This window comes from Pelobates fuscus, chromosome 12 (assembly GCF_036172605.1).
Source record: "Pelobates fuscus isolate aPelFus1 chromosome 12, aPelFus1.pri, whole genome shotgun sequence".
Taxonomy (NCBI): Eukaryota; Metazoa; Chordata; class Amphibia; order Anura; family Pelobatidae; genus Pelobates; species Pelobates fuscus.
Genome location: NC_086328.1, coordinates 75,496,500 through 75,514,803, shown reverse-complemented (window position 1 = coordinate 75,514,803; position 18,304 = coordinate 75,496,500). Strand labels below are relative to the sequence as shown.

Sequence of the window (18,304 nt, the reverse complement as noted above, 5' to 3'; positions counted from 1 at the left end):
ATCCGAGGAGGTTAGCCGTCTTTCCCTGAGGCGGCGGGAGGAACCCGAAGTGGGGGTCCTCATAGACTGGTCCTGTGAGGAACCACAACAGGCAGGTAGAGATGGGACCAAGGTCACTCCACCGGGATGCTGGGCAGCCGGCCCAGATCCCCAGCAGCAGCCAGAGTTGCCAGGTGGGGAAGCAGGTGGCCCTTACTCACAAATGTTGAGGGGCCTCACGGATTGGTCCTGGGAAGACCCACAGATGGCAGGTGGAGATGGGACTGCGGTCTCTCTACCGGCCCTACAGGGATGCTGGGCAGTCGGCCCAGATCCCCAGCGGCAGTGTGCGTTACAGGGAGCTGAAGGTGCCGTTCTTGCTCCCCAGCGGCAGTCTACGGTGCAGGGAGAGGAGCCTGTTATCCCCTCTCCCCAGCGGTTGAAGGTGTGTAAGGGAGAGGAGTTTGTTATTCCCTCTCCCCAGCGGCAGCACAGCTCACCAAGGGGAGACAGTAAGCCCCTCACCAGGGCAGATGGGACCGTGGTCTCTGCGCCCTGCCTACAGGGAGTACAGAGGGTCAGCCCTGCTCCCCAGCGGCTGAAAGTGTGTAAGGGAGAGGAGTTTGTTACCCCCTCTCCCCAGCGGCAGCTTAGCACACCAAGGGGAGACAGTAAGCCCCACACCAGCGCAGATGGGACCGTGGTCTCTGCGCCCAAGCTACAGGGAGCTGAGGGGGCCGTCCTCCCTCCCCAGCGGCAGTGTGATTTGTTGGGAATTGGGAGCCCAGTCTCCATTCCCCAGCGGCAGTGTGAATTGCAGGGAATTGGGAGCCCAGTCTCCATTCCCCAGCGGCAGGCTGAGTTACAGGGGGCAGAGGTAGTTGGTCCTACCCCCCAGCAGCAGCGTGATTTTTTGGGAATAGAGAGCCCAGTCTCCGTTCCCCAGCAGCAGGACACTGCATTGGGAGGAGAGACAGTCGGTCTCCCTCCACAAAGACTGAAAGTATGCCTGGGAGAGGAGATTGTTACCTCCTCTCCCCAGCGGCAGAGTGTTCTAATGGGAGAGGAGCTGGCTACCACCTCTCCCCAGCGGCAGCTTAATGTACCAGGGGGAGACTGTAAGCCCCACAACTGTGCAGATGGGACTGTGGTCTCTGCACCTACAGCACAGGGTGTAAGGACAGTCAGTCCTGTCCCCCAGCAACAAGGCTGCTTAGCCAAAGGGGAGACAGTCGGTCTCCCCCACCAACAGCAGAGCTGCGCAGCTAAAGGGGAGACAGTCGGTCTCCAGCAACCAGGCTCCAACCAGACTACTCCCGTGGTAGTGCTGGCATCAGGGCAGAGTACCGCTGGTCTCTGCCCACTCAGCAACCCACCAAAACGGCCTACCAGTCCCCCACACAGCCGTGGTGAGGCACCTGGACCTGGACAAGTTATTCCCTTACTCACGTGTAGTAACCATTTATTGTGGGTGGGCTGTACTGCTGTTTCTGTTTTGTGGGTGGGCTGCTGGACTAACAAGGGCACTGACCGGCAAGAGGTCAGGTACCCTGTTAGTCTGTTTGGAAAAGGGGAGAAATGTGGCGAAACCAACCTCGCCACTGGGCCCTGGAGAAGCCTGTTTGCTAGCCTCCTACCTACTGACTATGGCCCCTGGGTTATTTGGGGCATATTGTACTTTATATGGCAGCTACTGGCCCTTTAAGCACAGTGAATGGTATTTTATTGTACTGCTGCTGGCCCTTTAAGAACTGTCTGGGGACATATTGAGACTTTGGGTAACAATACCCTTTAAGACTATGGCCCCTGAAAACGTATGGACTTTTATTTGGTGTGTATGGCCCTTTAAGAACCGGCTGGGGACATCTTGTAACTTTGGTGAACAATGTCCCTTTAAGACTATGTCCCCAGACCTGTAAAATAACTTGTTCCTGGCTTTCCCCCACTTGGTTCAGTAAATAGGGCTTACTGAACCAAGTACCACACAGGCGGACCACCCAGAAGTTAAAGTGTGCAGGCAATTTACCTCCCAGGCTGTGAGGTTACTGCAGGTTAATTGCCGAGCGCTGGGTGGCCGCCATTCGGCAGCCGAACATGTGGCGGCGGCCATTTTGGTCATTCGAATGCGGTCAGCGGTGTATGTTAAAGATTCTGTGGAACTAAAATCGGCTACACATTCTGCCGAACACCGCTGACCCTTACCTTCTCCCATACGGAACTTGCAGCTCCAGAGACTAAGTCCCGTTCGAAATGGGACTTAGTCGTTTTTTCGCATGAAATTGACCGACCGCACAGCCCAAATCTATGGAACTGTTTTGGGCAGGAAATTGTGCTTGCGGTCGGTCATAAAGGACTTCCAGCTAACTTTTGATCCACTGGAGGGATTTGGCTGATTTTTGGAAGTGTTTATGTTTGATGTATGCTGAGTCTGAATATGCAACTTTTATTGAAATTGGATGTATGGTTTTAAAGTTACAGTGTGTGTGTAAAAACGGAATTTTTATTGTATGTAATAATTGGTTTAACTGTTTATCTGATGGGAGGGAATGTGTGGGTTGCACCAGATGTGTGATTGGTGATTTTATGCCTCCCCCTGGGTGTGGCCTGTAAGTGTACAAGTGTAATAAAAGCCAGGCTGGATGAGCCAGTCCAGAGTTCCTGTTTTACCCTCAAAGTGATGTGTCGTCTCATTATTGGGGGAAGGATTTATTGTATGCTGTTCCAGTTGACTGCTAGGAGTACAAGCCTATTCGTATGGTTCCTATTCAATGGTCTACAGCATTCATACGCTTGGGAGAATTTAAAGGTTTCTCGGATTCGGTGATTGTGGTGTCTGCCAGAGTGCTTGGAGTCCTCAGGAAGCACTAGGAGCATCCATTAACGGAGGTACCAAGTCGGGGTGCCAGGTGATCCGTTACATAGTGCTTGTGAGAGTTTTTTTTATCTCATACCATTCTACTTTTCTTATGTTCCAAAAAGTTTTGTTTATAATGATATTTATTTTGTTTTTCCTTAATCGACCTTTCTCTTTGGTGTAAGATTCCCTGTACTCACCCTGGCGATCCGCCAATCTGCCGCCACTCACGCTGTCAGAGGCTCCAGTCAGCCTCCTGGACGCTGTGTGCCCGCCCCTTTTTATGACGCGACGCATGTGTGCCGGCGTCATCACATCACGGGAGCTCTAATCAATAGAGCTCTGCACACTCGCACATTTTGGAGGTGTGGTTATGCAAACCACGCCCCCAAACATATCAAAACTCAGTTTGCCCAAGGCACAGTGCCCTGTTGAGGTTTCTCGTGTCTCAATAGCCCCAATAGTGCGTTCTTCTGTCCTTTTGGTATTTTACCCGGCCTGTTATCAACTATTCTGTTTTCTGGTTTCCCTGAGTCGGCTTCGTTCCTCGTGATTTTGTACTTCTGGCTTCCCTTGACCTTGGCTTGTTTTTGACGTTTTTTTTTTTGTTTTCTCTATATTCCGGCCACTCTAAGGACCGGCTTAGGGACTTTCTATCTATCTCTGTTTCTACTGGTGGGTTTTCACTCTACGTGTTGGGTTAATCATTACATTTGGTCCGTTATTTTTTTAAATAACATTTTTTTAACTCATACTTTAAGGGTTTTCTTTTTCAAGGAAGGGAATAATAGAAAATTAAAAGGGATGGGATAGGTGTGAATTTGAATTTTCTAGTGAAAACCATAAGATTTAACAATCTTAACACATCTGTGAAACAACAAAAAAAGTGAGTGAACATGTGGATTTTAATTCTGTCCCCTCTGTTCCTGAATGCTTTTAATCATGAATAGTAATATACCTATATTGCAGTACTACCTCCAAAATATGTGGACAATGCCAAATATAGTGAATAAACCATGTAGATTTATATTCCTATTATTGAGTAACATAAATAGGGCATACCATTTTGAGAATAAACTCTCCATTAGAGGTGTAATACAGAGTTAAGCCACAAGATGCCGCCAAAGAATTACTTTTATATTTGTAGACAGTACTTCACAATCTGTGTATCTATCAGTGCATAGGGGCAGCTAAGGCAGCGCCCCACCATTTTTTTTAGAAATAATAAAAATAAACTATATAATATTTTTTTTCTGTTGGGTTTTTAACTTTTTTTGTTTAAACTTGCACCTTGAATATTTGTCTGTTTGATAAAAATGTGTTCTGTCCCTTTATTATAGGGCCTACAGTATATGTTTTTTTTCCTATATATGGGATCATCCACATATTTCGGAGGTAATAGAGCCATATAGACATATTCCTATTTATCATTAAAAACATTTAGCAGCAGAGGCAAATCCTTGTGTCTAGTCTGGCACCCCACCAACTTGAAATTTATTTATAAAATATTACCAGGAAAGATACATTGATATTTCTCTTGTTTTCAAGTATGTCCTGGGTCCACAAAACATTGCATTGATATAATAGGGTACAATAAAATACAAAAACAATATTAATACACAATATATACAAAATTGAACATAGAACAGGTAGGAAATATATAATAAACCATGACAGGTGTATTCTGTTTTGAGGTATGTAGAGAGGGATCTCTTAAAGGATTTTAGGCTGAGGGAAGATTTGAAAGTGTGCAGGAGGTCATTCCATAATTGGAGTGCTCTCTAGGAAAAGGAGGATCGTGCCGCTTTATTTTTGTATTGAGGTACACTTAATAAAGTGCTGGTACTGGATCGGAGGTTATAGGAGGTGGGAACAGCCGGGGTGAGCATTCTGCTCAGGTAGGGTGGGAGCTGCCCAGAAAAGCTCTTAAACACAGGGCTGGAAAGATGAATGGTGAGTCTGGAGTTCTTTTTGCATGTCACAGTGGTGGGTCGTGTAATAACATTGTAGCTCAAATCGGCTGAACGAGTTATACAATGTATTACGTTTATTAAGGTGGGTTTGCGGTGCAGGTGCATATTCTACATCCCCATAATCAATGATTGGCATCAGCATTTGCTGTACAATCTTTTCATTTACTGTAGGGCTTAGACAGGATTTGTTTCAGTACAGGGCACCTAGTTTTGGATAAAGTTTAGATGCAAATTTTTCTTTGTGGAGGCATAAAGATAGATTGGGGTCCAACAACATTTGAAAGAGTGGACTGCGGTTTGTGTGCTATTTGATTTTGTTTTGATGGATAGGTGGGAATTGTGTAATTTGTGTAATTTAGGTACTGTTCCAAAGATCATTGTGACAGTTTTGTCAGTGTTTAGGAAAAAATTGTTTTTACGATCCACTTTTCTACCTCTGTAAACTGGTCTTGGAGCACAGCCTCAAGCTGCTGTAGATTGGATTTGCTTGCATAGATTACTGTGTCGTCTGCGTACATGTGTACATTTGAGGATTTGCAGATCATTTATAAATAATGTGAATAATAGGGGGCCGAGAATGAAACCTTGGGGAACAACACATGTGACTGGGAGAGGGAGGGAGTCGCTGTCAGAAGTGGACACATATTGTGAGCGATTCGATACATATGATCGAAACCAGGTTAGTGGACAATCACCAATAGTTTTTGAGTTTGTGCAGTAGAATGTCGTGGTATACTGTGTCAAATCAAGGAAAATAGCTCCAGTTAGGTCTCCTTGTTCCATGCCAGTTTGGATGTCATTGCAAACTTTTAAGAGCAGGGGTCAGATAGTTGGATTCTTGGTAATACTTACATAGTTGCATCTTTCTAAGATTTTTGACAATACTGGGAGCAATGATATTGGGCGGTAATTAGAAACCAAAGTAGTGTTACCACTTTTATGGATAGGCACTACTCTTGCAGGCTTCCATAGTTTGGGTATGTATCCAGACACCATGGATTCGTTAATTAGGGTTGTGACAGGTTTAGCAATTGCCGGCGCACTGAGCTTCAACAGCATTGCTGGAATTGGATCAGGTCCAGACTGTTTTTTCATTTTTAGATTTTTAAGGTGTTTCTTAGTGACACTATGACGTACAGGTCTAAAATTGAACTTGTCTATATTGTGTCTTTGCAAATTTAGTGGGGCCTGATCCACATTTGTAATTTCAGGATGTGTGTCATTTATTACCTTGGCAATCATGGTAGTGGAGCATCTGACAAAATAATTGTTAAAGGCATTTGCTACATCTAAGGGAAGTTGCAGCGTTTGGTTATCCACTTTGACAGTGGAGGGTTGTGAGTGGATTGGGAGAGTTTGTAATTTATTTATGACTTTTCAAAAGTTTCTAGGGTTTGATATGTTATTGTTCAGATTTTCACAGAAATATTGGGCCTTGGCCAATTTTGTTTGTTTTTTGCATATATTTCGCCATTGTCTGTAGGCACAGTGATCGTTCATAGAGCCAGTATGCTTGGACTTTGACCACAATGAATCCCGAAACTGGTATGAGGTCAGCTGTGATCCAGTTCATATGTGCCCCTTTTACTCTCACCTTACGCAGCGGGGCATGCAAATTCCAAACTTGTAGGAACTGGAAGAATTCAACTGCACAGTCTAGATTTGGGATAAAGTTTAATCTGTGCCATGGGAGGTTCTTGATGTCATGGAGAAAGGATTCAAGATTACATTTTTTAAAGGACCTGGTGATTTTAACCTTGGGAGAGGATTTAGTTGTCTTTATTTTGCACACGAAGTACACTAAGCAGTGATCACTGAAACTGTTCGGGAGAACACCGGCCTCCTGGATTCTATCAGGAGAAGTGGAGAGATTCCAATCGAGCAGGGTATGGTTATGACTTTTAATGTTTATGCGAGTTGGGAAGGAGATTAATTGTGTTAGCTGCAAAGTCTTAAACAGCGAGCAAGAACTATTATGTTTAGGACTCAGCCAATCAATATTAAAATCTCCAAAGACCAGTTCACTTTTTGGGTTTTGAGCTATGGTTTCACTAAGGAGATGGGGCTATGTTAGATAGGGAATGCACTGGGGAGCCAGGTGGGTGGTTAATTCCTGCAACAATGATTGATTTACTGCACAGGATCTCTATTGTGCCAGAAAGGAAATCAAAGGCGGCAGGAGGGCTTAAGTTTTGTAAGGGGGGTAAACTTTATGGAATTGTCAACATAAATGCAATACATGAGTATACATGGAGTTTTGGGGTGTTGGGCTTAGTTCTGGCAGGGACTTGGGATCTCTTTTTTAATCATATTAAGGCAGGCACTGATGGTTGAAGTGTTGCCTACTTTAATATATCTACCAAATGCTTGCAGGCATGAGGGAGCCAGGGAGTGGGCAGACAGGAATAGGCAACCTTTTTTGCAGTAATGTGCCAGATCAAGATCTTAAAGTCCCTTGGCATGAGAATTGTTTTGTAAACTTAGGTGTGTATGTTGCTGTATTCTGCTTGTGTTGTTTATGGGTGCTGCAGTTGCTTTTTAGTGTTTAGTCCGTATGTGTGCGGTTATATTGCATATGTTCAGGAATACTTTGTATTATTTTGTTTGATACCTATGTATGTGGGCTGTGTAGGCAGGTTGCTTTTAGAATTGTGTGTGTGAATTAGATGTCACAGAGTGTGTTTGCTGGTGTGTGTTTTTGTGGGCATGCTTGTGGTGGTGCTTGTGGAGTGCATGTCAGTGGTGTTGTGTTTGAGTGTGGGCTGTTTTATTATGAGGGGGATGCTTCTGCTTCAGCTCTGTGTATACTAGCAGTGTGCTTGACTTCTCTGGGTCTGATGGAGACATGGCTGGCCAGGTGCAGGTCAAGGGCAAGAGCTGCAATAGCGGCTGTGGGCTGCTCTACTCCAGTGCGGATTCCCGTTCACAAGTGCTGGGAGGAAGTGATTTGAGATCACTTCCTCTAAGTGCTGCAATGCATAAATTGAAAATTGTCCCTCACCACCTGCAATCACTGCTCAGATTACATTAGCAGAAATCTGAAGTTGGCTGATGATGATGCTGTGAATATTAATATTATAAGCTCCCTGAGCAAAGGTTAATCGAGGGCACATGCCCGTTCAGCCCCCCCCCCCAAGTAGGCTACAATAGCAGATTCAGGCATATGTAGTAAGATACATTCATTTGTACGATAATTATATAAGTGCATATAATATAAACAAAATGAAAAACGATATCTGTTTCAGTTTTCTTCTTTGTGCAGTTGTAGTTTGTTTTCTTTCCCCTCATTTGTCCTTCCCCTCATGTTCAATTTAATAAGTCCTATATTGGCAGCAGTGCATAGACACAACCGTTTGTTAAGTTACATGAGCTTGAAAGGAAAATCCTAATAATAATCCTAATAATAAGGCTCAGTGTAGTGAACTAAGTCAGATATGGAATACTTAAGGGTGACATAAGCTGCGTGTACCATCAAGCAGGGAAGTGCTCGCGGTTATACCGAAAATATGCATTGCCCACTAGCGTGCTAAATGAAATCAAGCCCGACAGCATGGATTGGTTCATCTGGTGTATCAGGATAGGATGGAAGCGGTACATATCATTAAAGGAACACTATAGTCATCTAAATTACTTTAGCTAAATAAAGCAGTTTTAGTGTACAGATCATTCCCCTGCAATTTCACTGCTCAATTCACTGCCATTTAGGAGTTAAATAACTTTGTTTCTGTTTATGCAGCACTAGCCACACCTCCCCTGGCTATGATTGACGGAGCCTGCATGAAAAAAAAACTGGTTTCACTTTCAAACAGATGTAATTTATATTAAATAATTGTATCTCAATCTCTAAATTGAACTTTAATCACATACAGGAGGCTCTTGCAGGGTCTAGCAAGCTATTAACATAGCAGGGCATAAGAAAATCTTAATTAAACAGAGCTTGCAATAAAGAAAGCCTAAATAGGGCTCTCTTTACAGGAAGTGTTTATGGAAGGCTGTGCAAGTCACATGCAGGGAGGTGTTACTAGGGTTCATAAACAAAGGGATTTAACTCCTAAATGGCAGAGGATTGAGCAGTGAGGCTGCAGGGGCATGTTCTATACACCACAACTGCTTCATTAAGCTAAAGTTGTTCAGGTGACTATAGTGTCCTATTACTTCCGTGACCGAGTGCAAAAGAATGCGCAGGTCATTATAAAGAACACTAACTAAAGTGAACAGCATTAATGCATATTATATGCGGGTGCCAGGCATATGTTAGTCGGTAAATATAGCACGTGCTTGTAAATATACCAGGTACGGAGTGCAGGTATCCTATGAGATCGCTGTTAAGTTTAGGCCTGCGATTATTAGTTGGATCCTGCTTTGACTAAACTTAGGTGCTGGTTGTGTTGATCACATCGTATAAGCCATTTGTCAGGTACCATACGACTAAGCATGCAACTACCAAATACAAATACTGACTACACAGGTGTGGTTTGGTCTAAATAAGGCGAATAACTGCAATTGACAAACAAAAAATAGTAACCTAAATTCTCTGTAAATTCCTTGGGGACATGAACACTGGCGCTTAAAATTAAACCCGTCATATGAATAGCGCCGATGCAGGCAATAAAGCATAGCAGTCCTGCACCTTTGTTGCTCAAGCAGTGACTGAAACAGGCCTTCATAAGTTGCAATGAGGTGAGCAATAATATATGATATTAATATATACAAAATGTGTTCATTGTTAAAATGAATGATAAGAAAGTATGCGTACATTATACAAAGCAGATTATAAGTATGGAACTCTTTAAAAGTTCATATAGGATGGTAAGTTATCTGATATGATGTAACCTGTAATTTTTTCTTTAGGCTGTATGGGCGTAACGAGCGAAGGTTTAGGTGCTGCGTATAGAAGCAAGGGAGCTGTTCTCCCGTTCGCTTGCGTGTGACCCTTGGGTCGCCAGTCCTCCATCTGTGCTCCCCGGGTCTGACCTGCCCTCCAGCGAGGCGCACTGTGGTACCATGGGCACTCAAAGTCCAGATCAGCCCACCAGACCCCCCCTCCAAAAGTCCATGTGCTGACTGTCTCCTGCACCTCCCCAGCGCCACAGTCACCACTATGAAGCACCTAGTCCTGCATGTCTCACCCAGCGCCGGTTCACACTTAAGACTGTGGGACTTTCCCCATGGATACCGGTATACCGGGGGTCGGTATTCCCCAGTCCCACAGGGCTCTCTGCGCCAGGGACAATCTTCTTTGGGCACCCCTCAAACCCAGAAGCAAGGTCCTCTGCTTCTCCAGGGAGTAGGCCGCCCAGGGACCCATCTGCAGGTCAGCAGCCGTCCGGGTCTGAGCTGCGTTTAAGCGCCTCCATTTGAAAGAAAGGACTCTCCGCCGTGTCTGCCCCCATACCTGTGTTATCAAATCTTCTGGCAGGCTGTTCTCCAGGCAGCCTTTGCCAGTGCAGGTGATCGGCCCGAAACCAGTGCGGGGGTTCCTGCGCCGCGAGGGCCGCCGCCATTAGGTCGGGATAACCCCCGCCGACCATGGGGGGGGAGTGGGGCCACACCGCCGGCAAGCACCGGTCATGCGATGTCAGTCTCACACTGCAGGTTTGCAGGGCGCTTCCATACCGCCAGCCCCACTCCAGTGCCGCTTGCATCCAGGCTTTGATTTCCTCATCTGTAGCTCAGACGTATTACTGACAGTGAGCGGCCAGCTCAGACATGTGGGTCGCCACTTGTCAGGCTCTGGTGTCAGAGTAGGCCGCAGGCGGTAATTTCACCTCAATCCTGGTGGTATCGGATGGATTTTGGGATCTACTTGTTGCCAGAGAGTTCCTTTGCACAGATCTTTGCACCTCTCAGGCATATAAGCAGTCGGTGCGCAGTATTTCAGAATATTTTCAGACTCCAGGCCGGAGCTGTGTAAGATGGCTGCTAAACAGCTCGGCGGCCCGGCCCCGCCCCCCATCAAATACTTATTTATTAAGAGAAGGGGAAGCATGGTGTTTAGATTAGAATCCTGTATTTTTCCTGTAAGTTCTGGAGGGAACCTCTGGTAAGCTCCTTTAGCTTAGGCGTGGCAAAACATACCAGACGTTAGTCATTATTAAGTAAGAGGCAGGAGCTGATTTTTTAAGAGTCTGATGATTATGAGCCTTATTGCAGCACTTATTTGTATTTTTCTTCAGTTTGAGTTAACAGGAGGATCAATTATGCATCTTTGGTCCCGTTTGGTAATTGTTTTCCTTTTCCTTCCATAGGTACAGTTTGAGATTGGAGATGCCACGAAGAGAGTTTTCCCTGAGGCATCATTTGATGTAGTTTACAGCAGAGACACGATCCTACACATCACAGACAAGAGAGCCCTCTTCAAAAGGTTCTTTGTAAGTAACCATACACTTGGACATATAGAACATGTTTTATTGTTGTATTGTTTTCTTTGAATAGTTAGCAGCACTACACTCACTCTGTATCTAATATCTTTGCAGTCTTCATTTACTTTGTGCTATTCTTCCTTGTACTGTTTTCTTACTTCTTTTCCTATCTACTGCCTGCTTCTCTTCTAATGCTTTGATCTTGTGTCTCACATGAAGTCCTGGTTGAAACCTGGTGGAAAGCTGCTCATTACGGATTATTGCTGCGGACCTCAGCCCTGGTCTCCAGTCTTTCAGGAATATGTGAAGCAGAGAGGATATACATTGTACACACCGCAAGAGTATGGGCAGGTACTTGCAACAAAGGGATGGGTGCTTGGAAATGTTTTGTGTTGCCTACACTGTCTAAAGAACTATGTAGCAGTGTGTGAGCAGAAGCATTGTAAATTCTCCACAATTTCTAGACTGGCAGTACCACCATCTGCAACTGTGATGCCAAAGTAGTCTGACACAGTAACAAGACTGCTGGTATCTTGAAGCTTTATTAGGTAAAATTAAGTTGTTCTTTGGCCAAATAAAAGCTGCAAGATACCAGCAGTTTTGTGTCTGAACTTTTCTGCTTACTATTGAATTACTGGAGGCTTTTGCCAACTCTGGTTTGAGTGAGCACAAGTCAAGGCTGTAAAGAATCGAGTGCTGTCCCTATCTTTTGTGACAGTAGTCTGGTATGTGACTGCCATTGGAGAATGGAGGTATGGTGATCGCGCAAGAATTTCTGAACAATGGTAAATATTTATCTTAGTATCATTGTAGATTGTTTAGGTACTGTAAGTATAAAAAACTAACATAGGGCAATACATATGTACAAAATAAAAAGAGTAGAAAACTTGGAACACTCACAATATTTAGAGCCCATGTAAGTCGGCTCTAAACTGTAAAGACAGGTTCATCAACCAGATTTAAGTATTGATGTAGGTTGTCAGGTCCCCCAGAAGGTAAACTAATTCCTCTGTATGATGATTTAGGAACCAGATGGGTGTGGAGTAAAAACTTTTATTTAAACAACATATAAAAGCACAACGCGTTTTGACCTTATACAGTAGGTCTTCCTCAGGTGCATATAACCAAACATATGAGCAATTGCTCTTATATACCATTAACAAATTAATGAAAACGATAAACATGTGGTAATTAATACATAAGGCCATCCCCCTTTCAATATATGGTGCATTTCCGGAGCAGTTCTGCCTCTACAAACATGGGGAAGAGCGATGTATCTTCAATGGAGATGTGCGTGACGTTTCCAAAATGCCATTCCAGATCGCTGCTGGACATGTGTGACGTTCACTTCTGGTTTGGTCCGTTATTTGGTTGTCCGGCGGGCGTCAACTTGTGCAACTGTAAATATCGTCCTAGAGTTCTTACTATGAAATTTTTTTTTAATAGTCAATATAGTCCCACATGTTAAAAGTACTCAATTAGAAGATGCAGTAAAAACTTAATGTTTAAGAAGGGAAGAGTAAGGGCAAGAGAGAGAAAAAACTAATTGGTTTTATAATCGTTCTTATCAGAAAAAAAACACTATGTGTTAGTTAATAAATAAAAAACTTTTATAATAAAAATGCAGTATGAATTTACAAACTTTTAAAAACCTTTACACATGTACATATACAGATAGAGAAATAATTTCACTAGAAGATGGTCCAATTTCAAAATAAATGCTTAGTCCTTTTGGGCTCAGGGTCTGTAACTCAAATATCCAATTTATTTCCTTTTTCTTAAGCTAAAAGCGATATTTCCACCTCTCCAGTGGGTTGAGACTTTTTGGATGGCCATAAATTCCATTTCTTTTGGGTTGGAATTGTGTTTTTTTTTAAAAGTGTTTAGATACACTTTGGGTTAAAAATCCAATTCTTATATTCCTAATCTGTTCGTTGATTCTTGTCTTGAGGGGTCTCGATGTTTTCCCTACATATTGTAGTCCACACGTGCATTTTCGTAAAAAGGTTAAATTTTTGGATTCGCATGTAATAAAAGAAGTGACATTAAAATCCTTTTTTGTTACGTGGATATAAACTTTTCTTTCTTTTTCTTAATAATGATGGTATTTTTACAAGCATTACAATTTTTGATAAAAACCTTTTTGTTTCTTGGACCAATCCTTTAAAAAGTTATGTACATTCTCAGTTTCAACATAACTGGAAGTTAAAAATTGTGAAATGTATTTGTCACCTATAAGATCATAGATATCATGTTACTGTTTAAGAATGTGCCAGTATGTATTTATAATTCTTTTTAAAACACCGATATTGCTGCAATAATTAAAAATAAGTGGAATTTGTTTATTTTTTCTTTGTGTAGTTTGATCTCTTTTTTGATAATTTAATAATTGAGATCTGTTAAGGTCTTTGACACTATTAATACTTTTTGGAGGTTTTCTTCTTTATAACCTTTTTCTAAAAATTATTGTTTTAAAAAAGATGACCGACTAATAAAACTATGTCTGATTCGAACAATTTCTTTTAAGACGTTAAAACTGACCTTTGGGGATATTTTGAAGCCATAGATGACGGTGTCAACTATTTGTTTCAATAAAACTAACATCGACTTGTTTAAAAAATGTGCGTGCTTTAAAATGATTGTCTGAGATATCAATATTAAGATTTAAAAAGTCGATGGTGGTGGAGTTTACGTTTATAGTTAGTTTAATACCCCAGTCATTGGAATTAAGATAATTAAAAAATAAATTAAATTCTTGTTCAGAACCTTTCCAAACTATAAAAATATTGTCTGTGTATCGTTTGTATAGGGCCAAGTTCACTCCACAGCTATGTCCCTGGTAAATAAATGATCGTTCCCCGTAGCTGTACCTCGAGTTTGGAGATAAAAATCGCCTTCAAATTATTAGTTAAGATCGTCATAATTCCTTTAATAACAAAATCAATGTGTACGTCTAAAAGCTCTTTCTGCTTCTAACCCTATACGGTGTTCTATAATTGTATATAGACTGGTGACATCACAGGTAATTAAAAGATATCCCTCTACCCACTTTTGGTCTTCTGAATTTTTTTTGTTTGAAGGGCAAGATTTCAATAGGGGTTGTAAAAAATAGTCAATAAATTGTGACAGCGAAGATAAAATTTAATCTATGCCATAGACAATTGGCCTGCCAGGAGGATTTTCTAGATTTCTATGAATTTTTGGCAGGACATAGATGACTGGTATTTTAGGATGTTCATTTAACACACTATTATTTAATCCTCCATGTAAATATAGTTCGTATTTAGTTTTTATTTATGTGGTAGGATTTTGATTGAGTTTTTTGTAAGTAGTTACATCTTGTAGCTGATGTCTGATTTAATATTTGCCTCTTTATTTAAAATAACTACCCCTCCACCCTTGTCCGCTGTTTTAGTTACGATGGAGGGATCTTTTTTGAGGTAGTTTAGAACTTTCCTCTCTTTAAAGGAAAAGTTTTGTTGTATTTGGATAGCGGTTTTATTTTGTATATTTCCTCTAAGCATGCTTTTTCAAATACTTTCATGCTTTGTGATTTTAGGAATTGTGGATAAAACGAGAATTTTTTCTGAAAATTAGTGTTTTTGATTTTAATACCATTTTCTTCTTCATTATTATCGGCTATAGTTAAAACCGCATCTTGAATTAAAATTTCATCTCTATTATAGAATTTTTAATAGGCATAATTTTCTAGTAAATCTATTAATATCAATAAAAGCCTCAAAATTGTTAATGGAGCAGAGTGGGGACTGCTATGACATAAAATATACACAGAAACAATTATATAAATAAACATTTCCTTTAATTTAACTAGAAAATGTAAACAAATGTAATCCAGAGTTGACTTAAGTGAACACCTGCATAGCAGTTTTGGGTTACATTTTTAAATATACCCCACGTTTTTAAATTAGAAGCCAGTTAGGACCATATGATGTGTTTATCTTAATTAATCAACATATGAATAAGATGAAAAGGTTGACATTAAACATGATTTGTTCTCCTGCAGTTTCTTGAAAGTGTTGGCTTTGTGAATGTTGACGCTCAGGACCGGACAGATCAATTTGTACAAGTCCTTAATGTGGAACTTAAACGGACGCAGGAGATCAAGGAGGACTTTTTAAAGGTAAGGGCTCTAGCAGCAGTTATGAGTAAGACACGTTTGTATTTTGTGATTGGAAGAAATACTGGCACTTTTTGGGTTGTTGGGACCTGACATTTCTAAAGCTGACAACATAGCCTCTTTAAATAAGTATCTAACCTTTTTTGTCTCAACCTTATCTTGCTGTAGAGTTTCTCTGAAGAGGACTATACCTACATTATTGATGGTTGGAAAGAAAAACTGCATCGTTGCAGTCTGGGAGACCAGCGCTGGGGCTTGTTCTATGCAGAGAAACCACGTGACACAATCTTATAATTAATCACATTCCTACTCCTTCACTTTATGACAGCACCTTTGGCAGAAAAAACAATAACCTGGAAACATGTTATTAAACAAAATTGTTTTATTTATATATAAATGTATGGATATTTCTTGAAAAGAAAGTGTGTTTAACAAGACTACATGTGATTTCAGTTAAATAAGCTGTGTATTCTTTATGACACATTGTATTAATAGTGACACTGTGTGGTCATTGTTCGCATTGCAGACAATTCTGGAAGTCGGTTGCTACACTGAAAAAGAAACATGTTGTAAGCTACCATGATACAGGTTCTGCAGCTGTGTGATATATACATTCAATTTTTTATATAACCACCGGGCAGTTTTAAATTAGTGAAAAAGTGAACGCAATGGGGAAACAAACATAAACTTTTAAAAAAATTGATAGACCTAATTTGGGAAATTCCCCGGTGAGTTTGGCATTCCACCCAAGCAATTGCAACATAGTATCCAGGCCATTATACAAGAAGAATCCTGAAGTTACATTTACATTGATGTGTCATTAAAACCCCATTGACAGGATTTAATAGTACATCTAAGTATGCCAGAGTGCAGCCCCCACAAACCTAGCTTGATGCATTTCACTCCACATATATGCATATGAATAAGCACTGCTGAGCTGTGAAACGCATCATACTAGGTTTGTAACACACTTGAATTTAGAAATCAATGCTATCCGACTTGGGCAAAAATAAGCAATCTGATTGCCAGGACTGAATTAATGGTACTTCTAACTGTGTTGCAATAAATAGCCACTATTATTAAAGGACTAACTTTAATTTTGTACTTGTCTACTTAAATTGAACAGTAAACTACACCTTCTGAACGAGTAATGTGCTTGTATTGATATTTCATAATTCAAAACGAGCCTGTGGGAAAGATATTATAACAAGTAACTGGTGAATAGCTTAGAGCTATAAAAAAAATGCTTTAGAAAGAGAGATAAAAACCTTTTAACTAACTTACTGATGTATGAGTTTTTTCAGCAGCTGGAAATAGTTTTATCTTTACTGTATACAACATTGTACTCATCTCAAGAAATAAAATACAAGTACATCTTATATTAATTATGCTGTCCGACTGTTACTGTGTAATTAAAACAAAAGCCTATTTCTATTTTAATCAGAGCCAGATTAAGGTCCCATTGGGCCTGGTGCTGACAATTATGATGGGCCTAATTACAGAGTCTTATCGACCAAAAACACTAAAACAGTCATACCTCCTAAGTATCATGTATCGTTGGAGATGGTGCTGGAGGGAAACTCATAGGATGCAGCTATAGGAAAACACATACCCTGTGCTAATCTCTCTATAATTTATGCTTTCATCTTTCAAGTAAATCCATACCACCCAACAACAGTGTCCAGTGAAGCAGGAAGTCATTGCCCCTGTTGCAAATCACGTAACCAGAACTGCTGAAAGGGGCGAACATGCCCAAAGAGGGGGCATGTCTTCCCAAAGAATTGAAAGGCGATCCTGGCATGAATGCATGTCAGGCTGCCTGCAGATCATGCAGCACCCTGAGATTGACATAAATGCGTCAAATGATGCGCCTACTCCACGCTTTCTAAGGACTGTCCCCCTAGCACTCACATGTCCACTTGTTTCCTTGCCTTCTTACTAGCAGGCGAAGTTCCTGGTATACAGTCTGGGACTGTATATAGTGAGTGTAGAAGAAAGGGGACATGCCACAGTGTTAGAGAGACCAAAGTCACCATTACCTTAACTCATTTCATTGTCAGCCAGTCCACACAAGTTTTGTTCCCATATATCCCTTTTAAGTTTCCATACTTAAGCAAGAGTATGTGAAAAGTAGAGAAAATATGGCCACAGATGTAAGAAAAACCTACACTGTTGCCATTAAAAAGTTACCGAGGTAATAATGGGCATGAACCCTATTAATATCAATACTTATAAAATATAAAAAGTGAGTTTAGGTCTCCAAATGAAAAATAGATGGGACCCACCTCTATTGTTAAATTACCTCTATTGTAAAAATATCATAAATGGTAAGAGACTTTATTGAAAACCAAATACACAAAACATAAACATATCCATGTATAAAAGATGTGAACACAACCCACCGTGTGTAAAACAAAAAAGCACAGCAATACACCTTTAGATACCTGGGTTAAGATTAATCAAATAAATGTGTATATATATAGAGAGAGCAATACTTGTGGTGTATACTATTGGTCGAAATCAGTATGTGTAGACAGATCTCTCATACGCAGAGGCGGCTCTCTAATTAGGCGGTTTAGGCGGCCGCCTAAGGCCTCGCGCTGTGTGGGGCCTCGCGGACGCCTAAACCGCCATAGGGCAGACTGACATGTCGGGTCCTTGAGGACCCGACACAGGAGGGGGCCCGGCGGCTTCCCCTGTATGCCGCCGGGTGCGAGGCCCCTCCTGTCAGTCTGACCGGGAGAGCCAGCCTTCAGTCTGCAGCTCCGCCGGGTGTGAGCTGCAGACTGAAGTGTCTCGCGATCTCTAGCCAATCAGAGCGTTGCCGCGGATTACCACGGCAACGCTCTGACTGAAGATCGCGAGACACTTCACCATGTGGTCTGCAGCTCTGCATCCGGCAGAGCTGCAGATCGCAGAGCCCACTGGACCACCAGGGAGTTTGACTGCCACCACTGGACCACCAGGGAGTCTGACACCACTGGACCACCAGGGAAAA

The 18,304-nt window shown here is 41.8% G+C and overlaps 1 protein-coding gene across 3 annotated transcripts in view; it reads left to right on the top strand.

The window, feature by feature from the left end:
* Nucleotides 1-16,691, top strand: part of LOC134578979 (uncharacterized) — a 33,614-nt gene extending 16,923 nt beyond the window's left edge. For all 3 annotated transcript variants that reach the window (XM_063438095.1, XM_063438097.1, XM_063438096.1), the window contains exons 9-12: nucleotides 11,055-11,177; nucleotides 11,388-11,519; nucleotides 15,193-15,309; nucleotides 15,475-16,691. In XM_063438095.1, the coding sequence (XP_063294165.1) occupies nucleotides 11,055-11,177; nucleotides 11,388-11,519; nucleotides 15,193-15,309; nucleotides 15,475-15,600 (498 nt within the window). In that variant the 3' untranslated portion in view covers nucleotides 15,601-16,691. The remainder of the gene's footprint in view (nucleotides 1-11,054; nucleotides 11,178-11,387; nucleotides 11,520-15,192; nucleotides 15,310-15,474) is intronic.
* Nucleotides 16,692-18,304: the final 1,613 nt, after the last annotated feature.